At 39.5% G+C, this 19960-nt stretch overlaps 1 protein-coding gene and 1 long non-coding RNA gene across 10 annotated transcripts in view; one reads left to right on the top strand and one right to left on the bottom strand.

Moving 5' to 3' along the window:
- Positions 1-19960, bottom strand: part of LOC131070667 (uncharacterized) — a 121404-nt gene that overhangs the window by 51872 nt on the left and 49572 nt on the right. The window lies entirely within an intron of this gene.
- Positions 1-19960, top strand: part of LOC131070665 (DEAD-box ATP-dependent RNA helicase 58, chloroplastic) — a 95424-nt gene that overhangs the window by 59048 nt on the left and 16416 nt on the right. For 4 of the 6 annotated variants that reach the window (XM_058006250.2, XM_059221641.1, XM_059221640.1 and 1 more), the window contains one exon: positions 6417-6578. The exons of 1 other annotated variant lie outside the window; for it this stretch is intronic. In XM_058006250.2, coding sequence (XP_057862233.2) covers positions 6417-6578 — 162 coding nt within the window. Of the gene's footprint in view, positions 1-6416; positions 6579-16290; positions 16327-19960 lie in introns of those variants that run through there. One more of the 6 variants, XM_058006254.2, reaches the window with a different exon arrangement.

Genomic DNA, 19960 nt, shown 5'->3' with positions numbered 1-19960 from the left:
ACTTCTTGGCAAACCCTCTGCCTCTACCTTGAGAACCACCTCTACCATAAGACCTGCCCCCTTTATTTTGGAAACCTCCTTTGTCATTAGTTGCTGCTGTACTAGAACTTCCATCCTCTTCTCCTTGGTGATGTTGCTGCCCTCTACTTGTTTGCTGTCCCCTTCCTTTGAACCCTCTTCCTCTCTTCTTCTCTTGTTGACTTTGCTTTCTTTGCAACTTCTCTTCTACCTTTAGAGTGAGTCAATAAGCTTCTTCTAGGCTTCTAGGGGACACATGACTCAATTCGTCTTAAAGACTATACTTTAGGCCATTCATATAATGGGCTATCTTCTCCTCATCTTCCTCACTATGCCCTGATTTGATTACCAACTTGTCAAACTCCTCTATATAATCCTTTAGAGACATCTTTTTGCTTTAAATTCTGTAACCTCTTAAAGAGATTGGTCTGATAATCAGCCGGAAGGAACTTAGCTTTTAGTTTAGCCACCATCCGGTCCCATGAGTGGATTCTCTCCTTATTTTGCCTTCTCTCAGTTTGGACAAAGTCCCACCACATTGCAGCGTGGCCCTTCAATCTAGTACAAGCAAACTTAACCCTCTTATCTTCTGCTACACTTTCATACTCGAAATACTTGTCTAAATTATTTATCCAATCAATCAAGTTTTCTCCATTAGGACTTCTTGAGTATGTTGGAACTTCTATTTTAGGCTTGGAACCTGCATTCATGAGTGTCTTCAACAACCTCTCCTCAAATGTTTCCTTCTCTCCTTGGCCTACTCTATTACCCTCTTGGTCTTGTTCTTCCTCCTCTGTCTCATCATCACTTTCATCCACATCAGGGCTCCCTCTTCTCTGTGCCCTTTCCAAGGCATCCATCCTCTCTATTAATTGCTACAACAATCCTTCATCATTACTTCTTTTGCCCCTTCCACGGGCCCCACCTCTGCCCATTCTTCTTGGAGGCATATTGTTCACACTCTCGAATCCCCAAACTCTGCAGGCTCTGATACCAAATGATGGCAAGCCTCACTGGTCACTTAATCAAATTCACTCTTCAAATACAATCCGATCAACTCTTATTTTAGACCAATAACCAGAACAAGAAACTTACAACAAAATTATTTAAACCAAATAAAGAACAATCTAATTCTCTGCAATTTCAAACACATTAAGAGAGAGACAAGAAGAATTTCAAATCAAAATTCCAATATTGGTTTGTGACAGGATGACAAACAAATATCCATAGTAATGACCAAACAATTACAAAGATTCCTCCTTCAACACATTGACAGTGTTCAATATTCGTCTTTCACAGACATCTGGAACTTCGATTCATTTGTTCCCGTCAACCAACGTTTTCTCTGTGCATGCTTCTGTATTTTCATTCATTGTCCAACCGTTGCTCTGCTTACCGGCCTCCTTTATATATTTTTTCCAGTCTCTCCTGTTTTCCATTGGTCAACCAACTCGTGCTTTTTCGAATCCTCCTTGGAACGGTCGACTTCCATCCCGTTAACCGCCTAACTGTTGATGCAAACCGACAAGTAGGATTGTTGAGTTTGCAGAGCATAACGCCCAAGCGGAGGCAAAAAGTTCCTGTCACTCGATGAGAGGAGGCAGAAAGTTCCCTTGCTTTTTGCTTGCCAAGGCGACAAGAGTAACTATAGAATTGATATATGCTACAACACAAGAAAGAAGAACATCCAACACCGAACAACCCAACAAAACCAAACCAAACCAAAATATCAACAATAGATATAAAAACAAAAAATTGCAAGAGCAGAATGCCCCTGCATCATCTACCCAGTGAGGTGTCCCCTTTCTAGTATCCCCTCATCTTGCCAACCTTCTCCTTCTCTCTATGATTGGTTTCCTGTACTTATGATAAGAGAAAGATATTGCAACAGGGTGCCCTGAAAACCATAGTTGAACTATTCACCAAAACCAAAAACTCGCCAAGGCGTGAAAAAATAACTCGGGAAAAACTCGGCCAGTACTCGACAAAAAACTCAATAACTTAAAAAATTGCTTAAATTTAATTAGAAATGCATTTTTTTTGCAAAATTCAATGAGAAGACGCACCCAATGAGTCAATAAATGAGAACACAAAAGAAACAAGCTGAGTCTAGATATATTTAAATGCAAAGTGGGTACAAAATCACATCCTCATGAGGAATGCTGATGGCTGGAAGCAAAATAGTAAATAGTTTATGTAAAACTAAAAGTAAATACGTCATTACAATTACATCTTCCTCTTCCCAGCTCTAATTAAAACTAAGGGAGAGGTACAACTAGAGGGTTTAGTCTTAGAAGTCTGTACTGGGCGTGACTCTGCCTCCTCGCTCGGTATGTCTAACTCAGGTTGTAGCTCGTCTTCCATCCTGGATGTAGCTCTGCCTCTAGCTTCTCCTGGCACTGGCAATGACTCCTCATCCTCCTTATCCTCCTCAATGTCATCCAATGTGAAACCAAATCCACCCCCCTTCTCCTCCATAGCCTGCCTCTCCAAATCATTGACATCATCCTCTGTAAACAATGGAGGTTGCTCCTATGATGTTCAATCATTGTAAGGATCTATATCATCCAAATCAATTGGACCAGCTGCTGCTTCCTCTACCTTCCTTATGCACAATCGAAGATTATATTGCACAAAGACAAGGTCATTGAGGTGTTTTTGAGCTAACTTGCTCCTCTTCTTCGTGTGGATGGCCTCAAACAAGCTTCAATTGCGCTCACAATTGAATGAACTACAAGACTGACATAAGATTCTGAGGACAATTTTTTTGAGATTTGGGGTATTTCCACCCCAACTTTGCCAACAAGCATCTGCAAAATAAAACATTGAAAAGTTAGAAAGCAAAGAGAAAAGCGAAAACATATTTTATCAATTTATCAATTACTTTAGACCCCAAAATCCAAATGGAAAATGTTATACTTGGGGTTTGAGTGGTTCTTCCTCTCCTTGCCAGCTCTAAAGAGAATAGCTTACCCCTTGCTTCCTCATAATTTTGGAGTTTGGCCACAACGAGGTCTCTCACCTCAACCTCAAGTATCATCCTCTAAATGCATGTAGTGAGACCCTCCATGACCTCTCCATTAGGATCTGAGTAAGAATCCCGAACTTAAAACGGGGGTTGAGGAAGTACCCTGCTGCATGAATGGGTTGGTGGAGCTGATTGTTCCACCTCCTATCAATAATTTCTCAGATGGGATCAAATTTGAGTCTCCCCCTTATAATTTTTTATAGACTCCTTGGCCCTCTCCATGGCCTCATCAATATACCCCATTGGAGTTTGATCCCCATCTACCAAGCGCAAAACCCTAACCAAGGGCTCAAACACCTACAATTGAAAAATACAAATTACAAAAAGATTAATTAATGAAGTTACGAATTAATAATGAGAGACTTGAATCAAGAATAATTAAAAATTCAAGTTTTGAAGTTACCTTCACAATCTCTGCAGGCTTTTGTGCAAAATGCTTGTCGAAGACTATGCATGCGACACCCTCTCTTTTAGCCTTATTTGAATAAGGTGAGTCTAGCCATGCTTGACTCACAAACATTTGTTTCAAAGAAGTCAGTGCACCAAAAATGCTTTGCAACGTCAAGAAAATTGTTGCAAACCTTGTGACATTGGGTCTCACCAAATCTCTCCGTTGAGTGTGCTCTCTCATCAAATGTAGAACCCAAGGGTGATTGTAAATATATTTCGTGATCCTCCCTTGCATCTTTCACAACTGGAGTCACCCAATCAAGTTTCCTATGTCCTCCAAAAGAAGGTCAAGGGCATGTGTTGCACAAGGTGTCCAAAAAAGAGTAGGGTGCCTATCTTGGAGGATTCTACCTGCTGCCACATATGCTGCTGCATGAGCTATGATTATTTGCACCACATTCTCTACTCCCACCTCCATGAAAATGTGCTCCAACATTCTAGCTAATGTTTTTGCATTTTTCACCTTATTGGAGGCATCAACCGATTTCAAGAACATCACATTTTCCTTGCAAGCAACCAAAAAATTAAGAATGGTGCGGTTTTTGCCATCTGTCCATCCATCGGGAAGAATGGTGCAGCCATATATCCAAATGGGCATGGTTCTAGTGGCCAATCATACCCTAAATTTTCCATACTGAATTAATGGTTAACTGTTAACCTACACATACAAAGTGAAAATATAAAGTTAATATTTTAGTTAAACAATTTAGCAAACTATCTAAATTTTAGACATCATTCAAAGTTATAAAAATAAAAAAAACTATTAGGGTTTGATTTTTTTTGAAAAACTAGAGATTCTTCAAAAAAATAGTTAAAAATTCAACAAAACTTGTCAAAAATAGTGTTAAATCTTGTTCCAATGATTCAAAATCATTTTTGACTACTTAGGAATGATTTTCTATTCATCTAGATGCAACAAAAAATAAATAAAATGTTTTAGAAAAACATAGAAAAAAAATCAGAAAACCTACCTAGAAATCTGATTTTTTTTCAAAAACCAGCTCAAATCTGCTTGGAATTGGCAAGAATTGATGGAATCAGTTTGCAAGTGTGTTTTCCCCCTTCTCAGCAAAAAAACAAACATAAAATGATGGAATAAGACTCTTTTTTGCCGTTTTCCCCTTTCTGTGCTAGCGGGCAAGTTTTAAACACAGACTCGCTGAGTTTTCTTGGCGAGTAAAAATCGTATTTACTGACCAGACAAAACTACTCCCGAGTTTTTAAAAACTCACCGAGTAGTCCAACTATGCTGAAAACCATCTCCTCTAGGCCCAAGGCAGTACCCTCTGTACCCACTTGGTCTCATGGAACCATCTAGTCTCCTCATAGAGGTGGCGTACCATAAAGGAGTGCCTCATCATCGTACCCATCTTGCAGACCTTCTCCCTTCTATCATAGCTTGGAAACACTCAGAATATATGAAAATCTACATATTACATGAAGTAACTGCAACGTATACTAGTCTGATACACATTTACTATGACATATATAAATAATCATATTAACAGTCTGTAATTAATCATAAAGATGCAGAAATAGTTATGCAGAAATAGTATATAACATTGTCGCTGCACTTAATACTTTGCACAGAAAATCCATACCACCCTATTGTAATCAGACGGACTGCCCGAGGATTTGCGTCTTAAACTATATCAGATCCTTATTTTCCTATTTCTTATTTTATTTATTCCAATTTTTTTTTTATTTCCTATTTTCTTCCCCTCCCACCACAAATGACTTTTTTTTCTTATTTATATCTTTATGAGGGAAGGTCACAATCCCTTATCCAAACCATTGTCCTTAATAACTTATAGTTTAATTTTAATTAAATGCTTTTTTATTCCCAATCGCTAGTATGGAGCTAGCGTCACTTTTTTTCCCTTAATTATCATCTCCCTAGACTTATATGGAAACAATGCTATCTCAAATGATATCCTTATTAACTTGGGCAGATTACCATTGTTTAATGCTGGGGGTACAATCTTTGACACCAGCAGTCTGTCTTTTTTTGAAATGCAATTTATATCCCTTGTGTAAAATATGCAAGTCCTGTGGGTGGTTGGATTAAGTATTTAGTCTCAAAGAGGGGACATGACAAAAGCAACTCAATGATTCAGTAATCACTGGTTACAATATATTTATTGAGTCCACACCTTTACAGGAGTATCATCAACAATAGATTTGGAGTAATTTTGGCAGCATAATAGTATCTGCCAAACTTACAATGAAACCTCCATCTCAAGCACCAAATAGATAAAGCAATACATGAAACCTTAAGATGGTTATTATGAAACCATGAACTAAAACCGCAAATCGTGGCACCCAAATCCCTTGTTAGAATCTAAAGTTTAATTCTCAAGAGGAGTCCTTAGGCTAAAAATAACATATTCCTTCCACCTGCCATAAGTTCATAATAATCCACTCACCAACTTGGGCGCTTTATTATCTCCATTCGAAGATGCCTCATGACATTTCATAAGTTAGTTCTCAAGTGTAACTCTCTTATGTCTCTCTTATGCATTATAGATGCTCTTACATTTTCAATGTGGGAGGCCCAAGTTCCAACAACTGGGGCCATACTATGAGGCCCATTTAGCCCTTTTTCCTTAAAATTGTAGAGTTCTAAGAGATTTATGCTTTTGCCATTAGAGAGCCAATGTGGGTCATCTAGAAGTTTTTAAGGGCAAATAATGACTTTATAGTGCCAAAATATAGTTCTTATGTTCTATAGCCTGAAAATTGTATTTTTTGTATTATTAACATTAGGATGCAAGGTTGAGACACCTTTCTCAACATTTTGTTTGTAATTTGTAAAGCATGGCAGAAAATTTACATATTTTGTGAGTTGATTTCAAGTTATTCTTATGCTGTAACGATGTGCTGATCAGTTGGTTTTTTATCGCTTTGGTGTAATGTATAGTCCGAGAAATCAAAAAGAACTGGTCTTCCTCCTGCAACTAATGCTGTGACAGAGTACCTCAGACAGTTTTATAGCAAAGAATCTGGAAAGTCATACAAAATTAAAGAGATATTACTTCTTGAAGAAAACATGAATATTAATGCCCGGACTGCATCTCTTTCTGTAAGTATGCTATTCATAGGTGTTTCTGTAAGTATGCTATTCATAGGTCTCTTTCTGTAGGTATGCTATTCGTAACCAAAATTTGTTGATGAATGACTGTAAATGTAATACATAAAATGTCCTAGGTTCTTAGGTATATGTTTAAGAATCCAAGATTGCTTGAGGTACTTTTTATTGTACTGGCATTTGCTTTTTTATCACATGATCTATTGACTGCTTATTTTTCATTTTTTTAATAAAAATGTAAACATCTTTCTTTCATTTATTTTTATTCTTCTTTGTTGTTGTGTTCTTCCTTTACCACCTATGTTCATTTATAGACATTTCCATAATACTAATTTTCTCTCTTAATCAGCTTTACCAGTCTTCTAGGTCCTTCTTTGTTACTGTAATCATAGGGTCTTGTTGATGTGTCTAAAATCGCTGAACTTGTGACTTCATCCGGCCAACGCAGAATAGAATGTATTGGCTGAATATCCTATCCTCTCTTGAGATAAGGAAATCTCTAATGTTGTTTCTTTGATCAAAGGGGACGACCTCAAGGTTTTGATTGTCAGGGCTTGACTACAGGATTGCTCAGTGGTTTGATGTGTTTTGCTGGAAACACAAAGGGGACTTACGGTGATATGGATAATTGTTGGATGAGTTCCCTAAAACTTTGACAGTCTCGTTATCGATTGGTTTCAGTTGCATGATACTATTTCAGTAGGACTGTGGATTCTTCTTGGTAAAAAAAAGGGGGGAAAAAGAGTGATAGGGAAAGAGAGGTACAACAAGTCTAAATTATTTAACTAAGATAGCATATTAAGAAAACAGACAGACACCTCCAAATAACTAGATTAAACACTATTAGCCATTTAAGCACAATACTTGTATAAATCTAGTGCGATATTCAAGGGAAAAATGAGTTTTCATGCTATTAAATACAACATTAGAACTTTAACATTCATTCAATAAATATTCAATAACCGAACTAAGCATTTGAAAGGTTCAGATTAACCATGCAGAAGGAAAGACAATTAGTCAGTCCCTAATCGTATGAACAGCGAGGATTCTATCAGATGTCTATCTAAAAAATGCTATGAAAATGAAAGAAACATAACTAAGTAATTCATATTAATGAAGGAGACCATGCACTCACAATGAAATTTGAAATAGTCTTAACTTTGCATTAAATCTTGTAAATTTCGTCAAAGCTTCAGCAACAATCCATGAACTTCTTACAAAATGAGGGAAAACCAGTCCCTTTAAATAGGCCTTCAAAACCAGAGGAATGGCCAAGCTCTAATCTAAACAAGCGGCCTAGATTCATCCTTACAAAAAGGGTACCCATATCCATAAATGGAGGGTAAATATCAGCAACTATCCCAAAGGGAGCAATAACTACTTAAAAAGGTAATTAAAACTTATCCAAAATAATTCAAATAAGTGCACATACACAAAGATTTAAGTTTACAGTTGACTTGGAAGTCAAATATGACCCTTTGGCCAAAAAGTGCACTTTTCAAATTCTTAAAAGGGAAAAAATGCATTCTAAGAAAGCACTTTTTCTTTTCTAGTTTCATATCCTTTTACCAAAAATTGATCCTCTCCGTGCAAATATTCTTTCCAAAGGTCCTGACCTGCTGCACGTTCTTCACGAACATACTTCTGGAACTTGATGCACAATTGGAACAGCAAACCGAACTGAGGCATAGGGGGATGATGAATTTTATACTGCATGCTCTCCAGATAATGATCTATGTGTTTCAAACCATCCCACCAGCTAGACCGATTAGCCTCCAAGCTCAAAATATCAGAATGTAATTTACTAGCAAAATCTAGGTCCTTTGTAGAGTAGGTGATTTTATCTATTTTTAATCTATCCTCCCAGTCTGGATGGATTATGGGATCAGATAGACTATTTTGCCAACCCAAAACCATAGATCGGAGGATTATTCCACCAAGGTCCCTTGTGTTCTTCCAAATTTCCTCGCATGTCTCTTGCTCTTTGTTAATGGTGGCCTTGGTGTCATTCTTCATGCTAATGGTCCACTACCATTCTTTGAAAGTGTTAATGTCATGGGGGTCCAGGATGGTGGAGTGTAGCGATCTACGGATGGGTCCAGAAAAGAGTCGTCATGAGGGGGAGAGTTGTAGTAACAACTTCATGAATTATAAAGCATTCCCGCTTCATCTTGAACAACTTGACCAAAACCGTCTCTCGATGGTGGGCCATTTCTTTTACCTCTTCAATAATTTGTTCTCCTCTTTCCTTAAGGCCACACATCCATTCCTTGACGACCTTGACAGTATACCGTACTCCTTCAAATTCTGTCGTGGTCCTCTGTGCCAATGCTGTCAAGGGAATGTGGGATTCAGAAGCATTATGCAATGGTCTCAGGAGTTGATCAATGTACCCCTCGGCCTGTTCAACACGAGCTCGATACATGTTCTTTTCAGCTGTTATTTCTTCAAGTTGCCTGAGCATGTACTGTACTGAATCTTTGAATTCCTCCTTTTCCTGCTCCTTAGTGGCTCGTCGGATGGGGATAGTCGTGATGCTATAATCAGCCAGTGTAATCTGATTTGTTGGCTTGTCTACAGGCGGGGTGGCGATATGAAGGGTACGGTTTCTTTGCTCATCCTTGGTTATCCTAGAATACGCCTTGGGCTTCTTCTTCTTCTTGGCCTTGGCTTGGTCTATACGTGAGAAGATGTCCTCCAAATCGATGGGTGGCTTGGTGGCGGCCTTGCGCTGAGCTCGAGCAATTAACCATTCTTGAGGTACAGTTTGGGCTGATGCTATGGTTAAATTGGCACTCTATGCTTTAATGTTTTCAGCTGGCTCATTGCATATTCGCAGTTGTTCCGTTACAGGAGGAGTAGAGGAAGTGTCAAGTTCTTGGCTTGCAGCTGAATTCTCTCCCACTTCACTAAATAACTGCCTAGTATTTTCACGTGACGGTTGTTCTTCAGTGTTTTCAGGCTCGTGGGTTTCATTTGTCCTTTGCTCTCTTTCAACAGTGGAGTCATCCTTGGTAGTATCATGGAGCAGCAATTCATGGCGGTTCTACTGGGTGGGTTCATGTAATTCAATCCCCTGAGTGGATGGAATCTCCCCTTCCTCAACTTGATTATCAAGTTCGGCTGATTCAATGGCTCTTAGCTCGGCATCCAGCATGTCGGGTGCAGGAGGATCATCAGCTCCAAATGTGTCAATATCACTCTGGGAAGGTGGAGCAGGTATATAATCCAGTTCAACTACATCATTAGACAAACTGGGGTCCTTTGATGATGAAGTGACCTATGGCCTCCTAATAGGGATCTTTTCCCTTCTTGTTCTTTTGGATGTCCGAGTTCCTCTGCTGGCCTTAGCCTTCTTTCTTTTCTCAAGCTTTTCGATCTCTTCCTTAGGTGCACTGGAAGTTCCCTCATCTTCGGAGGACTGAAAATCAAGGCTACCCATCAAGTGGTAGGTGAACTGGACTCCCTCATGAATCAGTCGCTCAATTTGTTGGTGCAACCACTGGTCAGTATATCTTCCCGAGGCTACCATAACCGCCTCGAAATTAGTGATTGGATCTTGCGACCAATCGATGCCTGGCAAAAGATGTCTTACTGCCTCAAATTCTTGAACTTGCAGGCAATTTCCCGAATCTACTAGTTGATCTGGGACTCGACGGTACTCAGAGTCGCATTTGCTGCACACTTAGCCTCGAATATTCGCGCCTCCGAACTTCATAGTCATCAGAGCAGTTCTTCCAATAATATTCAACTGATTCTTTTGCTTTGAATCACCTGCCATAGGCTCTCTTTGCCAGATTGTCGTGATCAAAGCATTTCCTTGGAAAATGCTCTTGTAGGCCGTAGGAGGCTAGCTCTGCAAAGGATTCCTCCGCTTGGGATGGGTTCTTTAGGTGGACATCCTGGTTGCCTATGATCATAGGGAATGTGAATCCAAACTGCTTCTTGTCTCTGAGTAAGCTGCTTGCCGGACGTGACTGCCTTGCGACCTCCAGGAGAACTATCTTGTCGGTTGGGTACCGCGGAGGTCGGAAAGGAGCACCCTCAAAGCCAGCTATCTGAATGTAGGAGAACTTTGGGAACTGGATGAACCAGACCCCATACCTCTGTACTAGAATAGTAGCTTGCTCTGAGAGCCTTATGTGTAGTCCTCCCTGCATCAGCCTGACCAGGCGCATTGTGAAGGCATCATTGACGCGCTCATACTGACCAATTGCATAGGCCGGGCTGTTCTTTTCCCTTTGAGCTATGTCCTGATAGTGTAGCTGTGGGTAACAATCATATACCTTCACCTGATTAAGCCCATTCCCGATTTCACCCTTCATGATCACACCTGGCAGTGGCTGGTTTCTGGTGAACATGTAGACCAAATAGAAGGTCATAGTGAAGTACTTCTTTGTCTCAAGTTCGATCAATTGGGTGTGGATGTTGTCGCTTATGATCTGGGCCCAGTCAAACTTGGATTTCCTAGCGAAGACTTGCTCTGTGAAGTAGAACATCCATTCCTCAAAGTAGTTGGATTGGGGAAGTTCCATAGTCTTGTTGAGCAATGTGACCATGTCCCCATGTTCGTTGTAAAAGTCGCTTCTAGGGGTCTTTTTCCCAATCCTAATGCTTGGACGTCTTCTCTCCTTGTACCACTCTTCATTTATCAGTGTTCTGCATCTGGTGGGGTTCATATCATACGCCCCCTGCACTTCATCTATAGTTGTTGCTATGGGGTTTTTCGGGAAGGGAATGTCAAATGCGTCGCCAATGGCTTCAGGAGTGAAGTTAGCGAGGACCATGTTCTCAAGGAGCACCAATCTGGAGTTTGGTTGGTAGTGTCGGACAGCTTCTACTACTAGCTCATAGTTTTGCACTGCTGAGGGAAATCCTGCTGCCTGGGCAATTCCACTTTCCATCATCCGCCTAGGCCTGCCATAGGCACTAGGGGAAAAAACTCGGGTTCTGAAATCTTGAATATCAATATGCCCCAGGTCAGTATCACCGACATTCTCCCAGACACTCTGAACTTTTGATTCCCTCAGTCCCCCTCTCTGATATTGATACTTCATCTTTTCGACTCTGCGAGGGATATCTGATTTGGACGCTCGTGATGTCTCGGCTGCAGCAGGTGTCTTTGATGATTCTATCGCCGATTTAGACATTTATCCTGCATAGATGGATGCGGATTACGAGGCGATATAAAGGGAGTGAAGCGAGTTAGATAAAGGATATGTCAACATACAAGGATCAATTTGAAAACTGAATTCAAAGGACAGCATGACACCTTAGCTAAAAAGCTTAATTGATTTAAACACAAATAGTTATGAAGCTTTTGATTGCGAATTTATACTTAGGCATTTTTAGGATCAATTTTCAAAATGGACGATGCTTTAAAATTTTCCAAAGTCTGAAAATGCGTTTCGGTTAATTCCTAGGAACAAATTCCGATTTCAATCACGTTGACGTCTTGTAAACGGAAAAAGATGCGGTTTTTTATTTAATCAATTTAATTCATTTTGCACATACATCTATCCGATTTTGCATATATTTTGAATGATTTTGAGAGAGGTAAAGCACACTTACCTGGCGAAAATGAATGGCGTGAATTCGCACGACTTGTCTTGCAAGAGTGAATTCCAAATTTTGAATGGGAGAGTTTGCAATTTGAATCTTAATGGTTAACTCCCTATTCAAATTTTCACGCCATTGGTTTGAAAAGAACATGCAGATTTAAGCACTCAGACTTAGCAATTTTATTACCTTGGTGATTTTGCCTCCTGCGTGATCTTTCAACAAATTACTTAACCTTCCACACTTCTCTGCGATTCTTATGGGTTCAAGGTGTTTGTAAAGGGATTGGAGAGCTTTTAAAAAACCGCGACTTCCTCCTATACGAACTTCGGCATTTTATTGCTCTCTACAAGGTATGAAAACCTTGTGACTTTCAACACTTAAAGAAGAATCGGGGTATTACCCTACGCGAAGTTTCAGCAATGGAGAGTGGAGTTCGTGAAAAACACTCACTGCGATTTACCTCATAGTGCAACCTTCGGCAAATGGGCTTCCCTTTATCCTCTTCAAACTTTGGCGAAAATGACTACGCTAAAAACTCTTTGGACAATCCCGCCCTATACAGCGATTTTTGGAATTTGAAGAGCCCTTTTCAAACTTTAACTTTTCACATTCTCCTCCTAAATCGCAATTTTCCTTTGGTAGGCGAATTTCAGCTATTCAGCGCCTTTTGCAAACTATAAGCTTCGCGTGATCTCTGGAGAGTCCTCCGAATTTAACCTAGCAATTTTCTGTATGGTGCGATTTACCCTTGAACTTCGGAGTTTGGAGTCTCTTTGAAAACTTCGGCGATTTGGATTATTTTGCCAACCTTTTAACCTTTTCGCGTTTTCACTTTAAAGTGCGAACTTCCGCACTTTGGGGGCTTTTGAAAAATTTATTTTAACACTCCTCCCTCCCTATGCAAATTTCGGGTTTTGGAGGTATTTTTCAAACTTGGGCGATTTTAGGCGTTTTGCCAACTTTTGAAAATTTCGCTTTACATTTCTCCCTCCTTACGCGATTTTCGGGCTTTAGGAGGAGTTTGAAAACTTTTATATGCATCACTTACTGCTTGAAATGCGGATTTCGGAGATTTGAGGGTGTTTTAAAACTTTTAACTTTTCGCACTATCCCTTTTAGAATGCGAATTTCAGAGATTTGGTGGGCCTTTGCCAATTTCGGCATTTCAGGGGGTTCTGCAAACTTTTACCCTTTTCGCACTTCATCTAAAAGTGCGATTTTCGGCAATTGGAGAGCTTTTTTCAAACTTTAACTTTCCATGCATTTTTCCTTTCTAAATCGCGAACTTCGGCACTTGGGTGGGTTTTGCCAACTTCGGCGATTTTAGGCATTTTGCCAACTTTCAAACTTTTCGCACTTTCACTTGAAAGTGCGAACTTCGGCACTTTGGTGGCTTTTGAAAACTCTTTTTACCTTTTATATTTGCCCTCCAAAATGCGAATTTCGGCCTTTTGAGTGGTTTTGCCAATTTCGGCATTTTCGGGCACTTTGCAAGGTTTTCGCCCTTTTACCTTCCAGCTGGCGAAAATCGCCAATTTCATCCATCTTGCAAACTCTCAAAACATCATGTAATTCTCTCCTTAGTGCGAATTTTAGGATTCGGAGGAGGTTTTAAAAATTTACACTTCTACACCCTCTTATCTCTCCTATATCCTCTTGCGAAAATCAGCATCTTTGGGTCCTTACACGACCTTCAGACGCTTTATCCCTTTACCTGGTGGACTTTGCCAATTTCTATCATCCTACACCTATCTCAAGCGATTTTATAAGCTTAAACGATCTCTTGGAATTCATGCCTGAAGGCTCAACTGATCTTACGGATTCACAAGTTCCTCCGATCATAACATCATCATCTCATGGACTGATTACGGGCTTGCTCAAAAGGACGCGAGACACTCTGCGCAGAACTCAACAGGGCGAAGGCAAAAAGGCCCAAAAAGGGAAAGGGGACCCTGTCGACGACAGGGAGCGTGTGCAACGCACAACAGGTCTCCATCTCTCATTCAACTATTTGTTTGCCTTAAAAGAAATAGAGAATAATTTATTTAAGTTAGCAGAATCAGTTTGCCATAAATTTCCTTGTTGTTACCTCTATTTCCTATGAAATGTGCAGATGCTTCCATTTGAGTCAAATAGATACAAGTCTCAAAATCTTGGACCAAACCAAAATACTTTTTGTTTCTTCAATCCTGTCTTAGACATTGAATCATTGCATATGGGAGTCCTGTTACCATAATGTACCTACCACTTACCAACCTAAAACCTCATCAGAGAACAAAGAAAGAAGAAAAATTTAGTAATGTTTGCAAATGGCCAAGGGTTAATTGTATGTAAAATTATAAGTACTTACAATGAGAAAAGCAAGGATAAGAAGTCCCCATGCAATGAAAGTAACTAAATAGAAAATTATAAAAGTGAAAGCAAAGAAGCAGAGCAAGAAATTGTAAACAAAAAATGCTTAAAGCTCTAGAAATGAAACATCAAAGTAAAGTTAATCCTCCAAGAACGCCTATCCAATTAAAGTGAGGGGGGCCCTCCATTGAAACATGGAACTGAACAATATCAAAACATCTGACAAGACTGAAAAACAACATTGTCTCATGTCTGCCACAAGGTTAAGAATTATGGACCTTATTTAATATTGTTGACCGCTAGGAAATTGTCTCTCTAAGACATAATAATGTACTCCATAGATTGGCCAAGGCTAATGTGGTTTGATTGGACAAGCCCGACAACCCCTAGGAGGAAACAAGGTCTCCTCCTAGCATCCAAGGATATGCACCCGTCTCTATGACATCAACTGCGGGCCAAGGGAGTTAGAAGGCCTCTATTATTTAAATGAAATAAATCAACCACACCTAGAATCCGAGTAAGGTTAGAATGCCTTCCTAGTGGTATGCAAGGATGAGCATATTGCAGTGCTCTATACCCGTCTTTGTACAAATTGACAGAAAATGGTGTTTAATGTTTGTTAGCACTATGAAGAATGCATGCAAGGAGAAGATAGTCATCTTATTAGCAATAGAGGTATTTTATAAGGTCCTATGATTAAAACTTTGAAAGTGACAACCTCTCAAATGAATAGGGCCAAACATCTCTGATCATGATAGCAAAAGGTGGATAGAGATTCATATAATAACCAGGAAACTTTTGTTGAAATATAGCTAGGTCGAATCCCTAGCGTAATTAATTTTAATGTGGCCTTTGGCCTTAAAATTAATGATATTGATATAATTAGGGTTGAGCCCCAATTTGGATAGCTTGTAATTGGGCTGGGCCCAAATAGATATCAATGTAACTTGTGTATGTTAAGGGCAGGCCTTATTTGGGCACTCAACTTATGTAACTTATAATGGTTATGGGGCAAGACCTATTCATTGTGTAACTTGTCATTCAATAGGTCGGGACCTATTGAATATGTAACTTGTATTTAACCTAGACCTATTCTTCTTGGTGGGAATATTGACAAGGCCGACCTAAGGCAATTTGGAGGGCCAGTGTCACATATATATGTAATGTAAACTTCATTGTTCTAACACACAATTCAGCGAATATCCTCTATCTTCATCAAGTAGCGAATTGCCTTCTGTAATTTGCAAATTATCTTCAGTGATCAGCGAATCTCATTTAGAAGACAACGACCATACCTAAGGACAGAGAATCAGTATTAGAAGTCAACGAACTTGATTGGAAGATCAGCAAACATAACCTAAAGACAACGACCTTGATTAGATGCACAGTAGAGGCAGCAAATATCATCACTGTGACAGTGAACCAAACTTCAGTCTGTCATCCTTTGTGTGACAGCAACATCAGTTTTCAGATAAGTTTATCACTGTTGTATGTTCTAGGTTACTGTGTTGTTAGCTTCAAGTGTGAAGCTCATTGTAAATTCAATTGGTTATTGCCTAATCAAGATCTGAGAATTGTTGTTGGGTTTTTCACCTCCAAGAGGGAGGTTTTCCCAGGGTACTGCTGTGTTGTTTTTTGTGTTGTTTATGTGTGTTATGTGTATGATTTACTTTGCATTCTAATTTTATGTTCTATATTGCTAATCTGATTGCTAAAACTAACATGGTATCAAAGCGGGTTCCTTCTATAAAGCATAACAGCTTGAAGGTAGATCCCGTATCCTTTTTTGCAGACTAGGGATGAAGAAGTGTAGCATGAATGATTGGGAATCGATTGTATCAGATAGTTCTACAACAACATAACAACTTGAAGATTGAGGGCATTGATGGGGCCGTACCAAGAGTATATAAAATATTAGAATACAGGTGTCCTTATTCCTCTACTCTCTTTTGTTTACTTCTGTTAAGAAGGGTTCGCTTAGTTTGAGGATTTGTATCTGTTTGCTTTGTTGTTATTGGTATTAGTTCTTTTAGCTGTAACCCTAGTTTGGGGTCAGCTAGAACATAGGGTTTTCTTGTTTGTTAACTATCTTACTAAAGATATGTTGGTTTTGTGCATTTGTTTTCTTTTAGCTTCAAACCCTAGTATTCCTTGTATTTTATTAAGGGTTTGTATAATTGTCATCCTAGGGTTTGTGACTGTCACCCTAGTTTGAGCTTTGTCTTTGTGCTAAGAATTTGTTCCAACCCTAGTTCGAGTTATGGAAGTTGGTATTCGGTTATTCTCTATTCTAAGTATGCATACCTCTTAACCCAAATCCATGATTTGCTATAAGAAATATGCAATGATCAAAATATCAATGATGCTATTGATCTAAATACTGATGATGCTTTGATGCGGTGATCTGAATATATAGTGGTCTACTCTTCTTCATTCATCGTGGCACATATGCTTGGTATTCAGTTTGTATGGGGAACACTTCCTATTACATTTTGAAGTAAACGTTTATTAAATTTGATTAGCTTCTGCTTTCTTTTCATTAAAGCAGAATTTACTTGAGACTTTGTTCAATTCCGTGATGATGAAACATAAGAACAATGGAGAATAAAAGTATCTAACCTATTGAACAAACATTATTCAGTTAGAATGATGTGGGCGCTCCCACCATGGAGATTTTGTGGCCTCAGTTCTTTTTGGTATTTGTTATCACAAAGCTCGCACCCTTGCTGAGCTATCAACTCAGCAACCTTGTGAAACATGGAGACAACCCCGAAGTGTGGCACCTTGCGCAAGAGGGTTAAATCTTCGAAGATGGCCGACTTCCTTCTCAATCCAGGTGCAGGTGTTGAACCAACTCAACACTTCAAAACTTACTCCTAAGCCTATCCTAACAACTTGCAGAGGTAAAGGGAAGAGAGAATTGCTTGAAATAAAAGGAGGTGATGCACCAAGAAGAGATTGTTTCTCTCCCTACCCGAAATGACACAAAGAATCAACTGAAACACCCAGGAGATGCACAAACTTCAATTGTATGACTGACCCCAATGCATCTATGGAGGTTAGAATTCGCCAAATGCCAAGAGGGGAGAAGGTTTCCCACAAGTCACACTCAGAAATAAGTTAACACAACATAAATGAGAGAAGAGCAACAAAACATACACCTATGATCAAGGTAAGAAAACATACACAACATACATAAGTTGAAAGAAGGCAAGAATGGTGATTTTGATTAATTATAACCCCAATGGCCAAACTTACAGTTGCATAAATGCAAGATAAATACAAGAGAAGTGCGAGAGCATAGAATAGCTCAAGCCAGCAGGGAGAGAACCCTTTACAATGAGGCTTAACAACCTTTATATGGAAAAATAGCTACAAGAGTGATCATGACCCCTGTATGTCAATCTGGGAGTGCAAGGAAGTGCATGCACTTGACTTCTGCACATGCAAGCAACCTAGCCATACCCACAAAAGGCAACCCTAAGAAGAGTGGATTGATTGACCTTCCAAAGTCAGAGTATGCAAACATGACATAAGTCACCACAACAAGCATGGCCTCGTACCTCCCTTGATGGAAATCCTGCCAAAAACATTAAATGCACCCCTGTGGCTCCACAAAAGAAGGTGCATAAGTCACAAAAACTGTCGGAGCATTTAAAGCCTTGAGTGTCAATCACGCCATCCAGAAGTGTTGCCAACTGGAAAGAAGTCTGGGGACTTCGGAAACTCGGGTTCCCGAAGTGGGGAAGACAAGGAAAGAACTTCGGAACCTTGGGGTTCCGGGAAGGAGAAAAGAGAGCAACAGGGAACTTCGAAACCTCGGGGTTCTGGAGTTCCGGAGAACTGAAAAAAGGGCTAAGGAAGGAACCCGGGAAGGAAGAAGGGAAGCAAAGGAGAGAACTTCGGAACCTCGGGGTTCCGGAGAAAGAAGAAAACGAAGAGGGAAGGGTTCCGAAGTTTCAGAGAAGGAAAACCGAGAGAAGGCAAAGAGAAGGAACTTCGGAACCTCGGGGTTCCGAAGTTCTGAGGAAGGAGAACAGGAGAAGGCAAAGGGAAAGAACCTTGGAACCTCGGGGTTCTAGGGAAGGAAGAAAAGTCCAAGGGAAGAACTTCCTCCGGACAAGGCAGCGCTTCACACTTCATGATTCTTTTGCTTTCTCCTTGATCAACTAGGGCAGCGCTGGTCCATGGATCGTATCTCTGATCGGTTCTTACTGATGGACCAAGGGTGTCATAAAATGACAACATTATTTATCAATCATATGTTTGTGCTCAACTATACAATGTGTCTCTTCAATTGAGTGGTTGGTGCTTACATAATTATCCTGTATTCCTTCTGATTAGTTTTACGCATTGGCTGGAAAGACAACTTGGCTTATGTACACTGTTTTTCTGAAGACATGCACTTGTTTTAGTTCTTCTGATCAATCATTATTTTTTGCAATTCAATAATAGAAAAATATGATTAGATGTTATCAACATATGACATTTTTCAATTCTTTGCACAGGCGCGGTTATCTTACTGTTATTTGTTCAACAATTTACAGAATGTTGTGTAGTTTTATACTACGATTGAAGGTATTTGAATTGATCATATTATTTAGGAAGAGCGATTGATGACTGTTTGCTCTCATTGAGAAGTCAGTGGATATATATTGACTCGAACATTGAATTCATCAACCAGAGAGACACCAAATTTGAATTAAGGCAATTCACAATGTTGAAGGGTGAAGTTCCAAGAAATCCTTGCATGTAACTCCAATATGTCGTTGTTGAGCTGAAGGTAAATGATATGTGATGGCAAGGGCCAAAGGCCACGCAGCCATCGAAGATCCATGGGCTTGAAAATGGAACAGCTTAAGAACGTTGGTGGATTGTGTGGGAGTCTAGCCAATAAAGAAATAAGTTCTTTTATATTTGAATCATGTTCATGAATTTTCATGTTATTATTAATTCATTCTATTGGGATGTTGAATCATGTTTGATTGATGTTTCTCTTCAAGATAGTCTTGAACTATTATGCTTCAAGCTTCAGAGGGAGCTTGGGAATAGACATGAGAGCCTATACAAGCTTTCAGCTCATTCCTTCACTTGAGAAGATGGTTAAAGGTATGCCATGTTCATAATGTTTGTGCTATGGGTCGTTTTTTCGTAGAAAGTGAAAGTAAGGGAAAAGAAAAATCAGCATTTCTCATTACGGCTTATGAAAACTTATGATGGTTGCTTTCCTTAGTGGATTCTTCTATTATGTAATCTTCATAAGATCTGGTTGTCACAACTTTATATTAAGGATTAAGAGAGGCCTAATGCATTACTCTCTAAAGTTAGAAGTATGCCAAGGATCCAATGAATTGATATTTTGACTAATGGATTGCAATGTTTCTACAGCTAACTCTGATTTTGCAGATCCATCGGAGTACAGACAACTGATTGGATCCTTGATGTATCTAGTTAACACTAGA

The sequence above is a fragment of the Cryptomeria japonica genome, chromosome 5 (assembly GCF_030272615.1).
Source record: "Cryptomeria japonica chromosome 5, Sugi_1.0, whole genome shotgun sequence".
Taxonomy (NCBI): domain Eukaryota; kingdom Viridiplantae; phylum Streptophyta; class Pinopsida; order Cupressales; family Cupressaceae; genus Cryptomeria; species Cryptomeria japonica.
This window is presented reverse-complemented; position numbering and strand designations above follow the sequence as displayed.